This window comes from Lissotriton helveticus, chromosome 5_1 (assembly GCF_964261635.1).
Source record: "Lissotriton helveticus chromosome 5_1, aLisHel1.1, whole genome shotgun sequence".
Lineage (NCBI taxonomy): Eukaryota > Metazoa > Chordata > Amphibia > Caudata > Salamandridae > Lissotriton > Lissotriton helveticus.
This window is the reverse complement of record NC_136065.1, coordinates 434,820,337-434,843,337: the sequence shown is the minus strand read 5'-3', so window position 1 is coordinate 434,843,337 and position 23,001 is coordinate 434,820,337. Positions and strand designations below refer to the sequence as shown.

The following is a 23,001-nucleotide window of genomic DNA, read 5'->3' as shown; positions in this document are numbered from 1 at the left end:
CCGTGCAGGGGCTGAACAGCTTATGCTGGCCTGTGGTTCTGGGCGGAGCACTCATTCCGTAGCCACGAAAGGGGCGAAAAGCAAACTGCACCGGACGATGGTGGAGAGGTCCAAGGACCTGGCCGTAGCCCGAGAGTCCTTAAAGTGCTCTAGCGCGCTGTCTGCTTTGTCACCGAATAGGCAATGGCCATCAAAGGGCATGTCCATAAGGGTGGATTGGACATCCCAGGAAAAAACAGTCAACCTCAACCAGGCATAGGATCGAAGGGCTACCAACGTGGAAATCGTTCTGCCTAGTGAGTCGGGGGCATCCAGCCCACAGCGGATGGTAAACATTGCTGCGTCTCTCCCTTTGGCAACTGCTTGAGAGAGAGTATGGCCCGGGTCTCCTCCGGGAACTGAAACAGCACTTGCGCAACCGTATCCCACACGGAGTGGGTGTAATGGCCCAACAGACATGTGCTGTTTACTGACCACAGTCCCTAGCTGGAGGAAGAAAACATCTTCTTCCCAAGATGATCCAGGTTTGTGGATTCCTGTTCAGGTGGACCGGTAGGGAATGCGCCTTTGGAGGTGGAGGCATGGACCACCAAGCTCTCAGGTGTGTGGTGTTGGGAGGGGAAAGTGGGTTCGGCCGGGGCCGGGCAGTGGCGTCGGGCAATCATCCTATCCAAGGGAGCCCCTGTATTGGGCCTGGGCCAGGTGCCCAAAGCATGTCTGTCAGGGCTTCATTAAACGGCAGCAGGGGCTCCTAAGAGCTCGCTGTCGGTTGAAGCACCTCTGTCAGGAGGTTAGTCCCGACTGCTATCGTAGGTAGCTTGAGGTGGAGAGTCTCGGCCAACCTACGCAACACCACAGCGCAAGAGTGAGTGGAGACTTGTACCGCGCAACTTAGCCCAAGGGCATCAAGGCGCCAGACAAAAAGTAAAGCTCCCTCCTCCGTAGCCAAAGTAGGAGGAGACAACATGCCAAGGTCTGGTGAGGAATCCAGACAACTGGCTTCCCCCAGTTCCTCTCTCCAGTCCGGTCCATAACCTAAGTGGTCAGTCAAAGGGACTCCAGAACCCTCCCAGTCCTCCGCACCTTTCTCTGGCTGCCAATCTAATCTCAGAGAGCCAGGGTAGAACAGAGGTACAAAAGTACTCATCGCGCCGGATCCGGCGTTGGTCGATGCCAGTCAGTCTCCGTGTCTACCTCAGGGTGGAGGCCGGGGTAAACGTCGGCTGGGGACACAGCGAAGCCAGCTGAGGACATGGTGCCGGTCGAGTCTGCGCCGGTGGAGGTGTTACAAGGTTGACCGGCGCCAATCCGAATCCAGGCCTGGATCCAATGGGACCCTGTGGTGCCAAAACCACCAGCGTCGAAGGCCCAGGGCCCCCAGTCGAGTCTGCGGGGCCCAAAGGCGTGCCAGCAGAGTCGGGCTGCCCAAGATGATGTGCATCGCTTGGTAATATTGACAAAGCTGGGCAGGGGTCGCTCTGGGTTCCAGAAAGGGGGGAAAACTGGAGTCGACCCATCAGCTCTGCACGGGGAGCCGCGGGAGGGACACCACCAGCATCCCTCATCACGTCGGCCGGGGGGAAGCCGAAGAGCGACAATGCTTCTTCGACTTCTTATTGCGCTTCGACTTACCTGACCCTGAGTGCGAAGACTTGGTAGAAGAATGATGGTGGCTCCGCGACCGGTCCCTCGACCTCCTTCGCGACCGGGACCTCGAGCGGCAAGCAGCAGACTGCCGGGACTCGAGAAGCTTTCGGGACCGCTCCCGCAAAAACTTCGAATTCATGGTCCGGCAGTAAGGGCACGGCTTGACGTGGTGGTCACGTCCCAGGCAGAAGAGGAACACATGGTGCGGATCCATCACCAACATTAGACGGTCACAGGAACCGCAAGTCTTGAAGACGGGCATCCCTCGTGCACCAGCAGTCGATGGACTCAAAAACGATGTCAACAAAAGTCGAGAAAAAGTTAGTCTAAAAGTGACTGGAGGTACTGCTCTCTCCGGATCTGCGCCAACTGGCGCGGAAAAAGAAAGAACGGATGTCAGCGCGCGAGGGTGGCGTCTATGTAGCTACTGCAATGTCATCCCGGCGACCATGACGCCGCCGACGAACGTGGAGGCGACCGACGCCACCTTCCGACCAGCAGGGGTACTGCTGATGAAAAACTTTCCAGTTCCAGTCTGACGCCTGGGGGTAGTAAGGTAAGGTACCTATAACTATCTGTTTCTTTCAGATATGCATCCTTTGGTGAGTTCATTTTTGCATTCTGCGTTTGAAAATACCACTTTTAGACAGCAGGTATTTTCATGCTTAGCCATCCAGTGTGGCTCTGCTAGCATGTGTATTGACTCACTGGCTTTGGAGTGATAGGGGCTGGGGTGGTGCAGAGGCTCCAGAGATCTCGATGGGTCAGGGCTGGGGTGAATATACCTGGGCTGCATTTAAAGTAGAGGGAGGATATTTCCATTCACCTGAATGGGCCTGGTCTGCCTTCCACAATGTGGTCTCCACCTCCTGCCAGGAAGCTGCACCAGAGAGGACAGAACGGGTTTCAACTAAGCACAATACTTCTCTGCTATCAGAGAACAATGGATCTTGCTGTATACAAAGAGGGGCCCAGACCCGAGCTTTTTAGATCACTTCTGGGAAATCAAGAGGAACCTTTGCCAAGGAGAAGAGCTAGACAAATTGAGGAGAAGTACTGCCCCTGGGCTGTTTGCTGTCTGGGTTTGGCCTGCAGTGGCTACTTTCTGCCAAGGGAAGGGAAAAGGACTTTGTTGTTTGCTGTGTCCCCCGCTGGAGGAAGATCTCCAAGGGCTTGATGGAGAGCTTGCCTCCAGTTCTCAAGTCTCAGGGAAACAAAGACTTCACCTCTAGCTCCCTTGAACTTCTTTGCTGGGAGTTCTGACCTGCAAAGAGGTGCCTGTAGCTGTTCTGGGCGTCCAACGCCTGGGATCTCCACACCGATTCCAATGCAAACCCTGCAGTGGGGCTGCAAGAATCAACGCATCATCCCGGATCGTCGCATCGCATCGAGGCACCAGGTCTGTCGCACCACTGGGGGACGCAGTAAGAAACCGACACATCACCTCCCTACGCAGTAAGAAACCGACACATCAGATCCTCTCCAGTAAGGAACCGACGCATCACCTCCACTGCACAGCAGTAAGGAACCGACGCATCACCTCCACCGGAGTAAGGAACAGACGCATCACCTTCCAGGAGTGTAAGGAACGGACGCATCACCTTCCATGCTGCCCTTTTTGTTTGTGCGCGTGGCGCATCCAAGGTACTTTGTGTGAAAAGCTTCAGGATGTCTGAACTTGCTCTGTGAGTTATAAAAGTTTCTACATTTTTGCTTTCTGGCAGATCTAAATTTTCACTTTGACGTTTTTAACTCCCAGTCCAAGATTTAGCTTCACTTGATTTGAACCTTTTTGTAACCCAGGCCTCATTTGCTTGATTCTGTCTTTATCAACATTTCAAAAACAGATACAACAGCTCTAATTTTACTTTCTCAGATGGACCAATTTGTGGTTCCTTTTTGGCTACTTACTGCCTCCAGGCAGTCTGGGACTAAAGTACAAACAGCAATTTGCTCCAGGAGCCCTTGGTCTCAAGTCTCCCGGAATTTGTTTTGTGAATACCGCACAGACAAGCCGCTCGACATGGAGGGTGATGTTTATAATGCTACTTTACTGGTTAGCGAAATCACTTAATGCCATTGAAAGTTTTCATGCTCACAGGCACTGGCCCTCCTCTTCTTGGTACTCAGAAGAGCTGTGCATAGGGAAGCTAGATTCCAAGATGTGGGAGAATAAGTGGAGGTCCACTTATCATCCGAAGTATACGAAAATGTATAGGCCAGCTATCAAGCAGTATAGCAAAATTATCGAAGAGGCACACTGATCCTATTTTACCAAACAATCAAAGTGGCCAGCAATTTTCAGCATGCAACCTTTAATACTGTTAGAGACATTTCGCGGCCCACAACATGCGAGCAAGGTGTACCTCCTTCGCAAGAACTCTACGATAACCTTGTGGTCTTTTTACAGGATAAAACTGCAAACGTTTATACAAGCTGTTGGAAACCTCACATCTTAAAGTCCCCTTCATTTGCTGGAAGCCGACTCTCAAGCTCCGAATAGAGAAGCTCTATCAGTTTTTAGATGAATACTGAAATCAGACATAACGGCCATCTTGACCAATGTGAAGTCAGGCTTACTGATGGATCACTGTCCAGTGTGGTTTTCCAAAGCCATCTGCTCTGTGGAGCTTCTCGTTGAGTCAACTATAGTCGCAGAATTTTCTAAGCATGCCAGTGCTTTTTCTTTTTGAGAAATCATCTTCAGATCTGGCAGTCATGTCAAACTACCACTCCATCTTACTGCCACTTTACCAGCAAAACTATTGGAGAAAGCTATCAATAGACAGCAGCACACCTATCTAAAAACTATTTCTCTTCTGGATGCATCTCAATGCGGTTTCTTTCTATTTATAGCCTGGAAAAAGTAGTTGGATGTGGGGTTATAACATGTGGATGACACACAGATTATTGTTATCACTCCAAGGATGTCACCACAGCACAAGCCAACCTTCAAGCATTAGGAGCATGGTGGCCACCTGGATGCAATCCAACTGCTGTCAGCTGAACACAGATAAAACTGAGGTTCTTTTCTTGAGCAGACAAACACATCTTTGGACTAAGGAGTTGTAGAGTAGTGCTCAGCTGAATTTGGAGCAGCGCTCACATCATCCCTCAGATCAGGAATTTGGGTGTGATTCTAGATAGACAGCTTCACATGTCTAAACAAATTAAAGTGACATCGACTTGTTTTCTCATCCTAAAAATGTTGAATGGAGTGTTTTGGTTCTACAGCTGAAAGCTCATAAATTGGTCACACATGCCCTACTTGTTTTGAGACTAAATTATGGGAATGTTCTGTATCTTCACATCTCGAAGGATTTGTAGACACTACTACAGAGAGACAAAGCTCTGCAGCCAGGCTATTCTTAATCTTCCAAGTACTGTCCATATGTCTTCTTTCTTTAAAAACAACTCAATATTGGACCACAAGAGCCATCCTTACGTTGTTTTGCTTTGTACATTGGACATTAAGTGGCACGAGCCAAAGGTACTTGGGTGGGTCAATCATACCATAACTTTAGAGGCGGAATCCATGCTCCGCAAATGCTTCCTTGATTTCTGGCTCCAGTGCAAGCAGTCAAGTTATTTTCCTGCCCCAAAGAAGTGGAGAAAACTGCCCATCTCCACCATACAGGAATTTATCTCTGCTTGAGAAGCTGCAGGTTCTCCAATAGTGTTTTTTATACTGTTCCATGTATGATAGTTCAGCATTTTAGCATTTTAGAGATGAACACTCTTCTGGGTAGCAGACCACTTTACAAATGCTATAAAATAATATTTAGGAACAAGTGCTCCAAATTGTCTTTATCATGTCGTATTTTTTATTTTTTTATTTAAGGCTGGTGTCTTGTACTTCTTTTGTCTACCTAATTTATTTCAGTCAGGGTATGTTTGCTGCTTTTACAACTATCCCTTCCTGAACCTTCCTAAACCTTCCTACCACAACCCTAAAAGAGTTCAGCCCCAACAACATTTGCAAGTTTCTTTTTGAAGCACATGTTACCTGGTCCAGCAAAGACATTGGGGAGGGTGAAACTGTGTTTACGGATTTTAACAATGTAAACTTTTTTGGGAGAAAGGGTGATCTGAGGGTATTAAGTCATCAACAGTATATTCAATAAACAATATAGCACACATAAGTTAGTAGAGCCCTAGCGTGCCACAGGAAGAGACTTCAGTGAAGACCAGCATGGTGTTGTTTTTGACCAATTTTGCAAAAGTGACGTCTAAACAAACAACAGTTTCTGTTATGTTCAAGCACATGAGATGTTCTTCTAATGGCTGCTAGTAGAAGGCCACTACTTATAATCGAAGATTCAGCCAACCAGCCTGCACTTAGGGAACAGCAATTTCAGAACAGGTGGAATGAACCTTAGGCTGAACACTTGAAAAGAACCCATGGGAATGAACCTGTTTGATAGCTCTATACTGCCACAATATCAGTTTGTGTAAAGGACATAATTACACCGAAGATTCCTAGAAGTAATGTCTAATACTGCATTGTGTGCCTTTTGTAGCTTGTGGTGGTAACTACCCTTTTCTTTTTGTAGGTAAAATCTTTTTATTGGCATTTCGTTATCATACAATGTCCTTACACCATGACTTCATCATTACAGGAGGTCGGTACAGTTTCTGCAAACCTTTCTGTTCCCGGGTGTAATTACATTGGGCAGGATCCTGAGTCTGAACACAACAACCATCCCTGTATCTAGGGGCGAAGTACTTATACAGCTCATGTGAACATACGTTAATCCCTGTAGAACGTACTATTACTCTTGTGTGGACCTGCTGTACTGGTGTTGGGTAACACCGTGGTAACTACCCTTCATATGGTAATATTGTGCTTGGTTCTTCCTCTTTTGAGAGTGAGAACAATTTGGCTGCTCAACCATAAACCTTAGAGCTTTGTTTACTAGTTGGATTTTCATTCAGTTGACAAGAGAAGACAACTGCAAAATGTAAACATTTAGGAATATACTAGTGAAGATCCCAAACACGGGGCTGTGGAAATGTCTGCATACTCAAGATTTTCATTAATATTAAAGGCAATCAATGGGATGATCTTCAGCAGAACATGGTTGTGTAGGACAGACTACATACAGGAGGATGAACTAATGATAATGATCAATTCATGCAGCTGGTCCATTATCAGCAGAACTTTCTCACCCTCACATCTGAGAAAATACAAGACAGTATGTAAAATATCATCTGTAAAAGTAAACTTTAATGATGAATGAGTAACATATTTTCGATGTGGTGAAAAACTGTTGAACCTAAAGTTTGTTACCACAACAGTTTGGCAATGTATAATTGTTTGGGACTACATACTCTGTTGCACATGAGTTCCACTCATTTAGCTTACCAGGATTTTAAGCTTTCAATCGCCTGGATTCTTTTAGCATTACTGTGGGTAATTCTCACTACCCAAATCTCACTTAAGGTCATTTCACAGTAAATGGCCTGAGAATGTTTACCATCTGCATCCACCTTTTAAGATAATGCTGCTGCAGCTAGGAAAAGGGGCACTGGGCTGGCTACAAATGTGCACACATGAATGCGGGCTCCATAGCCAAGTTATTGAGCCCAAGTAGTCTGTCACACAAAGGACTCTGCAAGAGTAAGGGGATGACTTGGGGTAGGTCTGATAGTATCAGGCTTTACAGATAGGCCACTAGGGTTTAATGGAAAATCTGCAGTGCTTTAAATGTATTAAAAATATATTTGTGAAAGGTGCCTTAAAGTGTAGTTTTGTTCCACTTTGACCTACACAGTCCATCAATGGGTCAAATTGGAGTAAAACAAACATGACGACGAGTGAGTGTACACACACACACAAACACACACACACACACACACATGAAGGCCGGTAATATTTCTCTAGCTAAGCTCAGACTTTGTCCTGGTTGCTTGGCCACGTTAATTACTCTGCTCCTCAGTAGAGGGAATAAGGGGCTACCCACACGAATGGAGTAATTATCAGTGATTGACCCTGTTCCTGAGAAGGGAGAGATATGGGGTAAAATCTGCATCTAATAATTAACTGCCACACTGCACATGAGGTGGGTCAGCCTGGGCCCACTGAACAAAGGAGGATGCCCATACATCTGGAACCAACATAGGAGGGGCTCCCCTCTGAAGTTTTGGTGGGAAGGGATCAGGCAGTCTTGTGAGTTTAGGGTTACAGCCGAGAACCTCAGAGAAGCTCTTCACAGAGAAAACGTGACAGCACCATTTTGGATTGTTGCAGAATGCAATACGGGAGAGTTGGGACAGGGTTGAAGGAGTGATGGGGCATCTAAAGATTGGCCTGCAGTGCCTGGCATCTAGAAGTTTCCACCCACCCTGGGCAGCAAAGACAGCAGAGTAAGAGTAAGGAACAACCGGAAGAAGAAGCCACCGGATGTCTTACTCTCTGCAACTGATCCCCGGGGTTAGAGGGGTCTTTTCAGTTCCAGTGGCACTCGCCTCGTTATGTCCAATAATGACCAGTTGGGGGAAGATCTGGACTCCACTGCCACCCCAACTGCTCTCCAAAGACAGCCAAAGGTCTCTAGGGCTAGGGTGTGTGGACAGGGGGGTGCTATAATGGCTGATAGCAGAGGGGCTGAGCAGGCTGCCCCCACCAGCAGGAGAGGAACACAAGGAGCCAGAAGAGAATATTAGTGTAGGGAGCCAGTAAAACCAGCTCACCGAAAAGTGTGCCGTGAATCCAGGAGGCCTGTTGAAATGTAACTGGTGGCCAAAGCTCACCATCAAGAGTCAAATAAACTAAAGAGTTAGAAACATAGCCCCAAAGGGGCCAGAGTTATGCTCTGTTGAAGATTTGACAAATGACCATTTTCAAAGACTGAGAAACGGAGATGGTAGGCATAAGCCTCTACTTTCAAACGTTTTCCCCAGAGGGGCCAAGCCCTCGGAGGACAAAACAAGTAATTCATTTATTTGCCCAGGGAGTGGGCATGCATGGGGCCCTGTCCCCAGACTTACTTTTGGTCTGGTGTCCCCATCTGCTGGCCCAGCTCAAGTACTTTTGTTCCTGGACACTCATCCCCTGGCACAAAGACGGCCCACCGTCGGGGTGCCCTTCATTCTGCTCCTGGGAAATCCCAGGAGAGGTTCGTATCCATTTTAAAGCATTCTTCGAGATAGAATTTTGGTCTTGTGCTCTGGAGTGCGGGAGCCCTAAAGGTTGGTCCTTTGGCTGCATTCTATGTGGCCTTATGAAAGACTGATACACAATTGTGGGCACTTGAAAAACATAACTGCTTCATTGCTAATTTTGATGGTGAACACTGCAATTGGCTATTTTCTAATTATTGCTATTAAGTATGATTATGGTTTCCATTGGTTCGCATGGTGATATACAGCTTAAATAGATTGTGTGGTTATTATTTCTAATGTGGTGAGCCCTGGGCAAAGCCAACAGGCTGGCCTCATATATAAAAGTACTGGCCCCTTCACAAAGCTAATAGGCTTGTATTATTTGATGTGGTGACTCATGACCAAGACAAAAGGTTTGCCTTATGTATTGATACGGTGACCCCCTCTGGTATAGGTGAGAGGAGTATTGTGCATATGGGGTTCACAGTCCATTTGGGGTGAAATGTGATTTAAGTGTGTCACCAAAGGTATTTCAATCTGCCTGATGTGTATATTTGTAACTTAATTTGTGGTATTTAGTAGAGTGCGTGTGTAAAGAAAAATCACTGACTGAATAATCATTTAATGTGTATTATTGTTGCATGCCAGCAAATGGAGATTACCAGGCCACACCACCTTACCTGAGTAGGTCTTGGACGCTCAACTTTGCTACCCTTAGAGAGTTAAGTGCTACAAGGGGATACTTGGTTTCCAGTAAGGTGACCATTGTGCACCTTTTACTTGCAAATGACTCACACCCTGTACAATTATTAACCCAATTTCTTACACTCACTGATGATACTTATCTCCATTAGTGGCCTGTAATATGTGCATGCTCAATAAAAAAATTATAAAGGTACAACCAACTTATAAAGATCCCCTTCAGTGCCTACCTGGCCCATTTCCAGGAGATCATGCAGTTCCAGCTGTTGGTAGACTTTCTGGCGGTATTCTTCCATTTGCATTTTTTTCTTCTTTGCGAGGTCATAATCTTCCTTTTCCACTGCACAGCGCTTCTCAACTTCGTACCTTCCAAGACGTTCCCCAACCTGAAATAAAAGATATAATGCCATGCACATGAGCCAATATCCTTTCCCTTTGTTTCTAAAACAAGGACAAATTATTCATTTTACTCATAGTTCACCATTCACCATTATGGCATCCTCGTTACATTCATAAGCATTGCATATCTCCAATTATTATTTTTTTTTAAAAAGAGAAAGACCCTTTTCCGAAATGTATTGTAAAAAAAGTCATCTAAACAGACGCCTATCTTAAGGTAGCATTTCCTATGTTTTTAAATGATTCAATAAAAATGAGCTTCTTGAAACAGAGTCTGCGAAACATTTCAATACAAGAAAAATAAAATAACTGGTGACTAAGGAGCAGAAGCCCCTCACAACAGACTAGTGTATACATTTCGATGAAGACACCCACAGGGAAAACGAGAATATAAGAAAGCATGTTCCGCTTCTACAGAGTGGGATATTCATCAACACTTAATGGACAGTACATTAAGAAAACAAGACATTGGGCAAAAACAGCTCTCCGACAGCCAGTCTTGACCTCAGGGTGCAGAACCTTTTCCCAAGTCCTGCATAATTTAGGTTTAAAGAGACAGATTGAGGTGAGAGGGATTTTATATTGAACTATAGCTGTGCGCTAAATCCTTTATTTGGTTGGTGAGTTACTTGAATAGCAGCAGCAGACTATGATGGAGCAAGGATTCGCATATGAAGCGACTTGCTTGTATTCATGAACCTCGAATAACGATAACAAAATAACCAACCTGTTTGTCTTATTACTTTTGCATCTTTACATTGATATCGGGCATCCGAGTGAAGCTTGCTTATGTGTTTACTAATCCTAATACGCTTGCATTTGAGATGGCTACTGCTACGCGGGAATTTCTACTGTGCATGCGTCTGTCAAACCCACGTGACATGACGTACTCGCAGCTTTGGAGGGAATCTGTTGCTTCTGCGCACTAGAGCTAATATGGCTGCTCTGTGTTCTCACATGCGAGAAGCTTGCATTGCTGCTTTGCTAAGCCGTTCATTCTGCCTAATCCTAATGCTATAGTTTATTATAACATAATGGGTATAGAGTAGAAATTCATGGTATACAGTGTAATCATTTATTTTTGTGTTCTAAAACGGTTTCTTTTCCATTTCATGTTGCACTTCGAAAACTGGCCTGTCTCATAACGCTGTACTACATATTTGTTGAAACTGCGACTGCGCGAGAATCGCAAGTCTCCAGAACAGTGACCTTTGGAATATAGCCAAGGAGCTGACTGACTGAGAAGATGCTCCTGGGAACCTGCCCCAATGAACTCTAGAAAAATACAATGTATTTGTAAATAGAACATCCATTGTTAGGAGGAATGAAGACGCCATGTGAACCTGAATTTGAAAGGCGGGAACGTAAATTTGAATAAGAGATGGTAAAAGTCTCAAATTTGGGGTGGTGTGACGACCTCTCCTCTTCCTTTGATAAATCGAAATTGGGGATCCTTACACTTGCAACATTGGGGGGGTGGTACACTGACCTGGAAAATAGTATAACTAGCGTAGGTTTAGCTAGAGAAATTGTCCGACTTGTCCGAATAGCTGACCTGTTACTGGCCCAACGCACTCAATAGGTGACTAAGAGCAGAGGGCTGCGGAGCACTCTGTCAAAAGTCTTTACTGACCCAATCTTGGGGTTCATGAAGCTGAAGTGCTGGCGGAGCACTTTGACAGTGAATGCTGTAACCCAATCGGGGTTCTGGCTGATTCTTTGCAGAGAGGGAGTAGCGCAGGTGTTGCAACTGAACTGCGGGTGCTGGTCTTAACCTTTGGTGGTCCAAATCTGGTTTATCCTGTCCTGATTCTGATCTGCACCTGCTGACCTACTGGCGGCTGCATTCTTTGGGGTTTCTTCTGTCCTTAAACTGACCCATGGCCAGGGTTGGTCTTCACACCATTCGAGGTAAATATAAATCTGTGTGGGTAATTGTCATTAAAAACCCCTGTAGGTGAGAGCCCATTCTCTCGGAGGTCAGAAACAATGCCTGCTCCAGCCGGAAGTGTTGTAACCTCCTCCAAGCAGGATGGCTAGTAATCAGCATATCAAGGAAGGAGGTTTCAAAGGCCTCTGCCGCCATTGATATGAGATTCCTTGCTTCCACCAGACAGGGAAAATGCGACCCCCTGCCCAGACCTCACTTGGAAACAGGACAGGAAGGGAAATTATCTACTCAGGAATGCGTGTTCACCATCAGGCTAGTTACACCCCTAAGGTGGGCTACCTGAAGTGAACATGAAAAATAGAATTCCACCATCGTGGTTTTTAATTAAACTAGATACACTAGGTCAAGGTTATAACCACTATCCACAGGAAGTGGTCATATAGGGGGTATAGAAATCCCATAGGTAAGTAGCCCATTGGCTACTATCTTACACTCCCCTTAATGAACCTAAATTGAACATTTAGGTGACACACCTGGCAAAAGGAACTCAGTTTCGACGATACAAGAAGAGGACAAAGAAGAGCGAAAAAAGCGAGAACTGAAGGTCAGCTGCCGACTTTTTGGCCGCAAACCCTTCCTGCACCCGTCCCAACAATTGCGGCAAATCAACTCGGCTTGCCGCTGTGCACCTGCCAAGAACCCAATAGGCTGCCACCGCTGCGCACATCTCCCTTGGAGTAGAGGAGCTACTCCCCTACCGTTCTGCCGCCCCCCAGCTCCACTGACACAGCAGGAAGAGTTAGTCAGGCTCCAGGAAGTCAGATCCATCTCCCCTACAAGTAAGAAGACGTCAGGACCAACCGGAGTCACACAGCACCAATACCCGGGGTACCGGACCACCTGCAAAAGTTTTAGTTCAATCCAGACTTCAAGACAGAACAGCCATAGAGGCCCGTCAGCACTGCAGAGATCCACTTCGAGAGTGGCCCAGCTCTCCTGATTTTGGTCCCCTCAACCAGAGAGACCGACAACCGTGAGCACCTGTGACGCACAAGCCAGACGACCTAACCACTGAGCAACCAAGCGCCCCAGCCTGGGTCTCCGAGATCCGACTGTACATCCTTACTCCCAGGGCACTCACAAACTTAGACCCCCCGTTGGGTGCTCCCAGACTCTAAGTCCCACTCTGCAGCCTGGTTCTAGGTGGCCTCCCCTATTTCCATTGGTGTAGCATGCAAAGCTAGAAACCCACAAAGAACCTTTGAACCTGGATGCTCCAGGGCAGGTAAAGACTGACTGCTGACGGTTCTTTGGACCTTAGCCCTCTACCACCTTAAGTCCTGAAGCGGACCCCCTAAAACCTATTGTGAGTAACTGTATGCAGGATACGCCTTTTTCCCCATAGGAAAGCATCGCCGCAAAGCGACGCATTTAAGTGAACATTTTACTTAGCTGTAAAAATCAATATCTCGAAAAGTACATTCTTGATCACAAAGTTCTGGGTGTTAACATTTATTTTTTTATTTTTTTAACTGTTACCGTTGTTGGCGATAGACCCAACCACACACATAGGGTTACCATTTTACTGGGAGAAGTATAGGAAGGCTGCCTATTCCAGAACTTTTACTCAGAGAGATTTGAGGAAATTCTGTCATTTTAGCCAAAGTTTGATGCTTGTTTGGCATTCAATATAAAACATAGTGGGATCCACACAAGTAACAATGCCCTAGAACCACCTGGGTGTCTAGGTTTACGAAACATCTGGGATTATTCCCTGGATTCTGGCCTATAGCAGGCCCAAATATCTAAAAATCGCAGCAACCCACATCCCCAGAATGAGTGAATTGTACATGAAAAATGTCGGGGCCTTTCCCATCATGGGTGAAATGCCCACTAACACGAAATTGTAAGAGTTCTTATTGGAACTAGTGTTGGAACACTTGGTGGTAGGACTTTGTGGATCCCACAGATTCTAGAACTTTCTCTCTTAGACATGAAAGGAAAATCTGTCATTTTAGTCAATTTGATATTTTCAGAGCATTCAGGGATTTTTTTTTTTAACTTAGTGGGTTTAGGACCTACATGACTGTCTATTGTTTAGAAATGTCGGGGTTGGTAGGTAACCCTGGACCTTGGCTATCACTGGGTCCAAATAGCATAGTTACCCAAGTCTCTAGAGAGATTGAAATGCAAATTAAAAATCTAGATGCCGCCACGTTGTATTTTTATTTCTTCTGTGACTGGTGATGGGCCAATCCACAAAACTGTGGGAACGTTTTTAACAGACGTGTGAGAACACAGAAAAGGAGAACATTAATTATTATCTATTGAAGTTCTCTCCAAATATAAGCCAGTGTGCAGGAAACAACATATTTTGCAAAATGCTCTCTGAATCACATAATATTATGGGTAATCCCAGAGAGTTACAAATAACCACAATTCTTAAATTTACATTCTTAGGTACACTTAAAAATACATTGCTTTCTTTCATACCCATTTTTCATTCATTAATTTTATACCATATAAAGTGATGAATGGTTAATACACAATTAAAAATTATTGGAAGCTACAGCTCAGACAATGGCTCTGGTTACCACGTCATTTGGATAGCTAACAAACATTAGATATATATGTGACGAAGTTTCTGATTCAAAAGTATATTACTTTTGTAGATCAGACATCCTGGCAAGACATTACAGATGTTCCAATGTTCCCCACAATTATGACTGAAGACAATCTGCCATACTGGAGGTTTGTCTTGACCAAGCCATATTAGCGAATTGTCAGCATATAAAAGTCCAAATTGCGAGCAAAAATGTTGTCGTTCAGTTTCTGCGAATCAAGAAATATAAGACTGAAGATCCATTTTTTATGCAAAAAAGAATGTGACATAGACCCAAGTAAGCTACCCAAATAAAAAGGTTGGCCTGTTTGCCACTACCACATGTTTTAGTTATCCTATCTCTTTTTTAGGTCTCGCCTAGCGACGCAGCGCATGCGTTGTTGCTTGCGAGATCTATTGTCGTCGATTTTTCTTCCGAAGTGGGACAGTAGGTGTGCACGCGTACGAACAGGAGATGTGTACGTGCCCTGTCTCCTTTCCAGCTTGCCCATCCAGACTGGAGATAGTGCACACGCACAGCGTCTCTTTGCTCGCGGCGTGCACAGCGTCTCTTTCGTCGTGGCATCTCTTTCACCTTGGTGTGCGCCAGGATTGTGCTGCTGAACACAGCCGGTGACCCCGATTTCGCCAATAAATCGCTGTGGAGTATTTCTGCTTTTGCTCATAACTGCAGCCGGGTCTCCCTGCTTTTCCCTCTACCTACAGCCAGGACCCTGCCTTTCATCCCTAGACTACAGCTGAGCGTTTCTGCTCTTGCCACTGCGCTTGGTAGTTCGGCAGGACTGTTCCCATGAGGCACAGGTTCAAGACTGATTTGCATATGGCCAGGTCTAAACTGGGGTGGCATGGTGAGCAAAAGAATGATGGATTTAACCCAGATCTTCTGACTGGGTTGAATGTTTTGATTTGTTCTGCATTCCGTCCATCAATTGTGTGTCTTTTGCCACAGACTGCAGCTCCATTTCCTCCTTTTCTCATTCACTAAAGATGGGCCACATTTCTTTTGACCACTGACTGCATATATCTCTCCTGCTTTCACCACTAAACCGTACCTAATTACTTCCACTCACGCCACTGAGGACCTCTAAGGTGGCGGTGGAGGATGCTTGCGCCTTTAGTAGTGTTGTGTTATGTAAGATCGAACACTACCCTAATGATCATCAGGTACTTGTATGTTCTAGGGCCGCTTCCGGTGGCTGTTTGGTTTATTTGCCCCAAGAGTCTTTGCTTGGTAACCAGACTGAAGCCTGAATCGCTGTGCAAATGCAAATTGGCTGCGACGAGGCCGTCTCTGGACATCACTTGTTTGTTTTTCATAGAATTAACCTCAAAACTGACTGCAGCTCTGTTTCTTCCTTTTCTTATTCACGAAAGATGGGCCACATTTCTTTTGACCACTGACTACATATAGCTCTCCTGCTTTCACCACTAAACCTTACCTAATTACTTCCGCTAATGCCGCTGACTTCCGCCTGTTTCCCTGCTTTTACCCATCTGCAGCTCATTCTCCCTGCTGTCACTGCTAACCAGCGCTCAATCATACTCAGTCTTTGCCAAAAACCTTAGCTGTCGTCCAGCTTGCACCACTGACCACAGTGTCTGTCTATTTTGAAATAATGCACCTTGTATTTGGACTGTACACAATTTTTTTAATTTTATCCCCGTTTGCCTTTAGACTGCAGTAGTGTCAGATTGAACATAAACATCTTGTTTTTTTAACACTATTTTACGTTTGGCCCGCACTGGCCCTGTGGTTTTTTTTTTTAATAAGAAGTTTAACCGAGGGTTCAGATAAAAGGTGCCTGCCTTCCCTGACCGCTGTTGGAGGGCTTTGCTCCACCGTACTTATTGCTTTATGCTCACCCTCCCTGCAGTCCGTGTTGCTTTGCCCCATACTCGTCGTGTCGTGTTTTGTTGCCCCTCCCTGCGTTTTGTCTGTGATGTTTTGTCTGTGATGTTGTGCCCCTGCCTCTCTGTCTGTGTTGCTTTGACCTTATTGTCCCTGTCTGCTGTACGTGATCCTTTTCCCCCACCTGCCCACGTTGCCCACAGGACACGCCATAACAAGCATTTGCAAAGCAATAGGAATCACATTTCCGCGAGTTTGAGCTATTGACATCACAAATAACAATGCCTTTTATTTTTGTTTTCGTTTTCAAAACATAAATAACAGGCAGTGTCTTTTACAATGCCAATAGCTTAACCTTGCATAAATGCGAGACCCATTGCATTGCAAATGCTTGTTGTTAACTTTCTGCCTCTTATTTCAATCATTCATTCTTTTCTATTCCGGTCCCTTCTTACTTTCATCTTCATCCTCCCTCTCTATCCACATTTTTCCCATCCTTGTTATTCTTATATTTCATTGTGACCGTCCTTCCTTATCTACTTCTTCCATTACTTCATCCTCCATCCCTCTACTTCCTTCTTTTCAGAAAGAAAACCCATGTGACAGAAAATAGTGTCACTCCATAGGCCAGCCTCCTCAAACGTGCCTTGCCAGTGAGGGCAAAGGAATCATTATTAATGCACCTCCTGCAAATAACTGCATGTAATCCAGAGCCTCACAGGCTGAAAACCTGATGGGCCAGCAAAGCCATCCATCTCAAACCAGAGCCTCACAGGCTGAAAACCGGACAGCCCGGCTGAGACTTTCACCTCTTCAAGGTCAAAAAGTATACCACCTTAATGATGCTAAAAAAAAGCTATCAGGGAGGCGTGGCCAAGCAGCCGACCGAAATGGCCGCCCGGGGGAAGTTCCAGGCACTCAACGTACATGAGAAGTCGTGTATGGGGACAGGAACGGCACCAGAGCACAGCGGAGGGGATGCACGCATCGGGGTGTAGAATTACACCAAGCGACGACCCCTCCGGATGTGGCCTACTTGAGGAGAGGAAAGCCGGGGACTCGCGTAGCGGTTCCGTCTGGGTGGCGAGTGGAGCTCGATCTGAGGACGGAGCACTGTGCCACCAAGAGGCTATTGACTGGGGCAGGACTGCACTACAGGCCAGACAAGGCCCAACATGTGTGGCATGGGTTATAAAGACCCCAAACAAAGCACCCTCTCCTTTAAGCCACCTGGAACCACTGCTGCACCCAATCAAGCAAGCATGCAGAGGGGGGTGGATCCTCCACAGCTGAAATGGCGAGGCCTGATGCCGTCCTAACAGAACTGAGGGCCAGGTTTTGGGCCCTAGATATCTACTTTGATAGTCTAGACAAGAGAAAGGAGGATATGGGGCCCCTGCTCGATAACCAGGAGGATCGCTTGAACAAAGCAGAGGGCAGCATTTCGGACATAGAAGATGGCACCGCACACACCACCAAGAGTCTGGAGTGTATGGCAAAACTTCTTAAATCAGTTGCAATAAAAAAATGAGCATTTGGAGGCTCAGGGCGCCGCAACAACGTTCGAATTACGGGAGTGCCTGAATCCACAAATACTGGGTGGCTGGACCGGTTTGTAGAAACATTATTCACTGACATGTTCGGAGCAGAGTCTGTCACCGCCACGTTCGTAGTGGAGCGTGCTCACCGCATACTTGGGCCGCGGCCCAATCCTGGATGCCCGCCGACACCGATCACAGCACGTCTGCTCAACTTCAGACATAGGGACACAGCCCTGAGAATGGCGCGAGAAAAGGGCAAACTGGAGTGACAGGGTTCAAACGTCTCCTTGTACCTGGATTTCACAGCCATGGTGCAGCAGCCAAGGCGGAAATATGCAGGGGGAAAAAACTAACCTTTGCAAGCTGGCCATACTCTGCGCGGCTTAAGGTGGATGTGGATGGGTGGTCTCGTATTTTTGATTCCCTTCACGAAGCCCAGGAATTCTGACAGAACTATTCCAAATCGGGGCAACAACGTAACACATCCTCCCCATCACAATCGCAGAGTATCCCAGATTCCGGCACCAACGCGGATCTCTTCACGGCCAGCTGAACGAACTTGTTGTCCTATAAACAGTGACTAATAGACCAGCACCATGTGCATGATGTAATGCCTGGATCAGAAACTTATATACTCAAATTGGTTATTAATTACCCCCCCCCGATTGAATACAATGTTCATTTTCAGATGTTTAAGCACAAATATAATGGGGTAGCGGTGTGTTGTTGCCACCCCCCCATGTGCCGACGCACCACTTTAATTGGTGTTGTATTTGGTATTCATGTTTTCTTTTTCATGCTTTAACCTAGTTAATTGGGGTTGGGTTTTTCCCCGTAAGTTTGGTATGAGGGATGGGTGATGGTATGAGGGATGGGTGATGGTAGGGGGGGGTGCAGGTTTTTCCAAAGCTTGCTGGTTAAACAGCTTAGTGGATATATTCAATGACAGTGCAGGAATAGTAATACAGATGCAGGTACTTGCAGAGATTAGACTGTTAGGAAACGGCTAACAAGGTACAGCCGGAAGCACAAATTGTGTTAATGACTTGGAATGTACAGGGCCTCAATAATACTCGTAAGTATAAGTTGGTGGCTAACTACATGCTGCTTGACCACATGGACATTGCTTTCATACAAGAAACTCACCTAAAACCTTCCACAAAAGTAGTTTTTGCAGGTTGCTGGTAAGCACACCGGTACTACGCTGGATATACCTCATATGTAACGGGGGTGGCGATACTGCTACATAGAAAAGTACCATTTAGGGAAATAGAGTAATACCATGACCCCGGGGGGCGCTACCTCTTGCACAAAGGGTATATGCTGGAACATTCCATACTGTTCGTAAATGTTTATGCGCCAAATGCTTATGACCCCAAGTTCTTTGAGTCCATTCATACACACATCGCACACATGGGGGCGAACCAGATCTGCCGGGGGGGTGACGGGAGACTTTAAGATACCGAAACTCCAGTCAGGACGGGTACACGCACTACTCCACGCCACAAAACACATGGACCCCGCTAGATTACTGGTTCAGACCACTCTCTGGTAGTAGCGGAACTACGTGTTCCGCGTGCAGGCGGGGTAGAACACCCATGGAGGTTCCCCGACACGGCACTGAGATACAGTATTTGTTGCAGAACTGGGTGCAGTGATCAGCGAATATTTCACATTGAACGAAGGCTCAGTGACATCTAAAGTTACACTGTGGGAGGAGTTCAAGGGATATGCTAGAGGAGTGTGTATAATAAAGAGTACAGGTTTCCTCAGAGACCTACGGTGCACAATTGCTAGCATAGAAGCGCAATTGGCAGAAGTAGATTGTTAGGACAATCGCCCTGCCGCCCCCTCCAGGCTACAGCAGTGCGCAACCTTTCTGGCAGAGTTTCGGAAGCAGCGGAGCGTGAGTCGCATTACCTTGGAAAATATGCAATAGCCAGGCGATATGGGGAGGGTGAACAGCCGGGTCGGACCCTTGCAAACATACTAAAACAATCCCAAAAACTGACGTATATTGAGGAACTGACGGGCGAAGATAACTTGCATATCATTGGCACTGTGGGTATCCTCAGTGAGGTGCTTCCATACTACCCAACATTGTACTCCTTCAGAACGACCAGGCAACCAGGGGCCTGTACGGACTATCTAGACGAGTCTCGATGGTCTAGATGGAAAAAGCTTATCAGGAATTTCTAGCAGAGCCCTTTTCTAAGGATGAGGTAATTGATGCCATAGGTGCGCCGGATGGTTCAAAGGCTCCGGGGCTTGATGGACTCACCGGATGTTTCTATAAAAAGTATAAGGCTGTCCTTGCGCCTCATTTAATCGGTGTATATCAGGAGACCATAGACACTGGAGTGCTCCCACCCACCTTAAGAGAGGCGGTTATAATTTTACTCCCAAAGCCTGGCAAGGATCCATTGCGATGCGGGTCTTACAGACCCCTGTCACCCTTAGAATTCGATAATTAGGTTTTAGCAAAACTGTTGGCTACAAGACTAGCACTTATAATTGAAAGGTTGATTTCACCTGCGCAATCAGGATATATCCCTCACAAATCAAGAGCGCTAACCTTTGCACATTATTTGCGACACTGAACAGAATAGATCCATTGGTCCCGGCAGCCGCTGTGCTGCTCGATGCCGAGAAGGCCTTTGATTCACTCGAGTGGCCCTTCCTTTATGCTATAATGCGTAGGCTTGGAGTGCCGGACCGGTTTCTGGTAGTGGTGCAGCTGTTGTACACGCAGCCTAAGGCGCACGTTAGACTTAAGGGAACACTGTCATCGGAGTTCCCACTCTCACGGGGAACCCGGCAGGGCTGCCCACTATCCCCTTATTGTTTGTACTGGCCCAAATCCGTTGGTGCGACACAGTCGTAGGGGCCTACAGTTTAATATGGGCCCTCTGTTGCTCACGCTATATGCGGATGACATTATACTGTATGTGCGAGACCCAGAGGATAACGAGCCGCCACTGCTATATGAGGTTACCAGATATGGCAACCTATCTGGGTGGGGCATTAACTGTGAAAAGTCGGAGGTGTTTCGATTGACTGTGGCACCATGTAGCAAATTGAGTGATTACCCATTGACATGGTGTGAGGACTCTGTTAAATATCTTGGGATTCATACCCATAGAGAGAAAGATCGTATCCTACAATATAACTATGGTCCAGTACTGGAACGACTGGGGCAAAACATTGAGAGATGGCTGTCATTGGCTTTGTCAATGGCTGGGAGAATAGCTATTATTAAAATGGTGGTCTTCCCACAATGTCTGTAATTATTTCATAATATCCCAATCCCATTGTATAACGGCTTCTTCTCTAACCTTCGCACAATGGTGATACGTTTGGTGCGAGGCGGTAAACAGCCTTGCATCAGCTGGGATACACTCATGCTACCATATGAGAGGGGAGGGTTTGGGGTACCGAACTTTCACATTAATTACCTGGTGGAGCAGGCGAGCTTTGCGCTACACTGGTACCATGTGGACATTATAATCCCCTATCACAGACTAGAAGCAGATGTGGCTCTTCCTGCATCCCTTGGGAACCTGCTGCCTGTTGGCTACCCGCGTGACCCACAGGATATTCAAACACAATTTATGACTAGTTGGGCATGGCACAAATTATTAAAAATCACAGGTTCACATATATTGTACTCACCTGCCATGCCAATAGCGTGTAATGGCTGGATCCCTATCCTGCAGGAAATGCTTGTGAAGCGCACGCTTGCCAAATTCCATCTGGTAACATTCGGGGACCTCTTCCCTTAAGGACATATATTCTCTCGCATGAAAGATCCTCGATTCCGTGAAGCAACCGTTATGGATCACTTTGTACTCCAGAGGTTACAGGGCACTCTGAAAGCCAATGTGTACAGCTATCCGCTTGAATCCCCGAGTTCTCCCTCCTGATGGGCATCATTAAGGATGGGGATGGCACGCATCTTATTGCTAGAATGTACAGGGCTACACTGGCCATGAGGCCCTCTCGCGACCTTGGGGTGAGTGTGGCCTGGGAGCGGGATCTTGGTAACCCCATCACGACACACAATGGAGCAGATGCTGCGCACAAATCCGCCAGGTTTCTTCAAATCACAGGCATATAAACGGTTACATTTCAAATTTCTTTGGAGGGCATATAAGTCACCAAGTGCACTACATCACATAGAGCCGTCTCGGTTAAATGTGCGCAGTCGTCCTTTTTTGAGAAAAAAATCACTGAGGCAGCCTCAAAGCCCAAGGAGATTTACCGCATAGCAAAAACCCTCCTGCAACTCCCAGAAAAACCTCGAGACCCATCAAATGCCCAAACCCGCTGCAACAATCTGGCAGATTTCTTTTTTCATAATATCGAAACAATCTACGCTTCCTTTTCCCATCCTGTGACTCCACCCCAGACACTTTTTAACCCAGAGCCCCAGCATTTAGTCACACTCAACCATTTCCCCCTCCTAGATGCTTCTAAACTTGAATCCATCATGCACCATGTAAAATCTGGCTCCCCTAATGACCCAGCACCACCTTGCACCTTACAACAAGTCACTAGCCATATTATACCTACCATCCTAGAACTACTTAATACCTCTTTATCATCTGGCATCGTTCCGCCCCCTTGGAAACGAGCCATGGTCAAAGCCCTCCTCAAAAAACCTAATCTGGAGCCAAACAACCCCACTAACTACCGACCCATTTCCCTGCTGCCGTGGCTCAGGAAAATCCTGATAAAACACGCCAACACTGTGTTAACTGAGTTCCTTGAAACCAACAATCTTTTAGACTTCACCCAGACGGGGTTCCGCCCCCTGCATGGGACTGAAACCGCCTTGATCGCAGTGACGGAGGAGGCCAGGAGAATTTTAGATCAGGGAGGCTCTGCAGCCATCATCCTCCTCGACCTAACTGCCGCCTTTGACACTGTGAGCCATAACATCCTACTACATCGCCTTAGCAGTAAGGGAATATCAGGGACGGCAATCACTTGGCTTAGGTCCTTCCTCTCCAATATCTCCTCCCAGGTTTTTGAGGGTGACTTTGTTTCCCCTAGCAAGCCCCTTGACTGCGGGGTGCCGCAGGGCTCCTCCCTGAGCCCTACATTATTCAATCTTTATATGAGCCCCCTAGCTAAGATCGTCCGCCCTTTTGGAGTGAAAATTGTCACTTACGTGGATGATACTCAGTTAGTGGTTGCTCTAAACCCCCCGCATACCACACTAGTTGTCTGAAAAACTGACTGG

At 46.6% G+C, this 23,001-nt stretch overlaps 1 protein-coding gene across 2 annotated transcripts in view; it reads right to left on the bottom strand.

Moving 5' to 3' along the window:
- Nucleotides 1–23,001, bottom strand: part of CEP104 (centrosomal protein 104) — a 577,612-nt gene that overhangs the window by 345,289 nt on the left and 209,322 nt on the right. For both annotated transcript variants that reach the window (XM_078642632.1, XM_078642633.1), the window contains exon 8: nucleotides 9,684–9,839. In XM_078642632.1, the coding sequence (XP_078498758.1) occupies nucleotides 9,684–9,839 (156 nt within the window). The remainder of the gene's footprint in view (nucleotides 1–9,683; nucleotides 9,840–23,001) is intronic.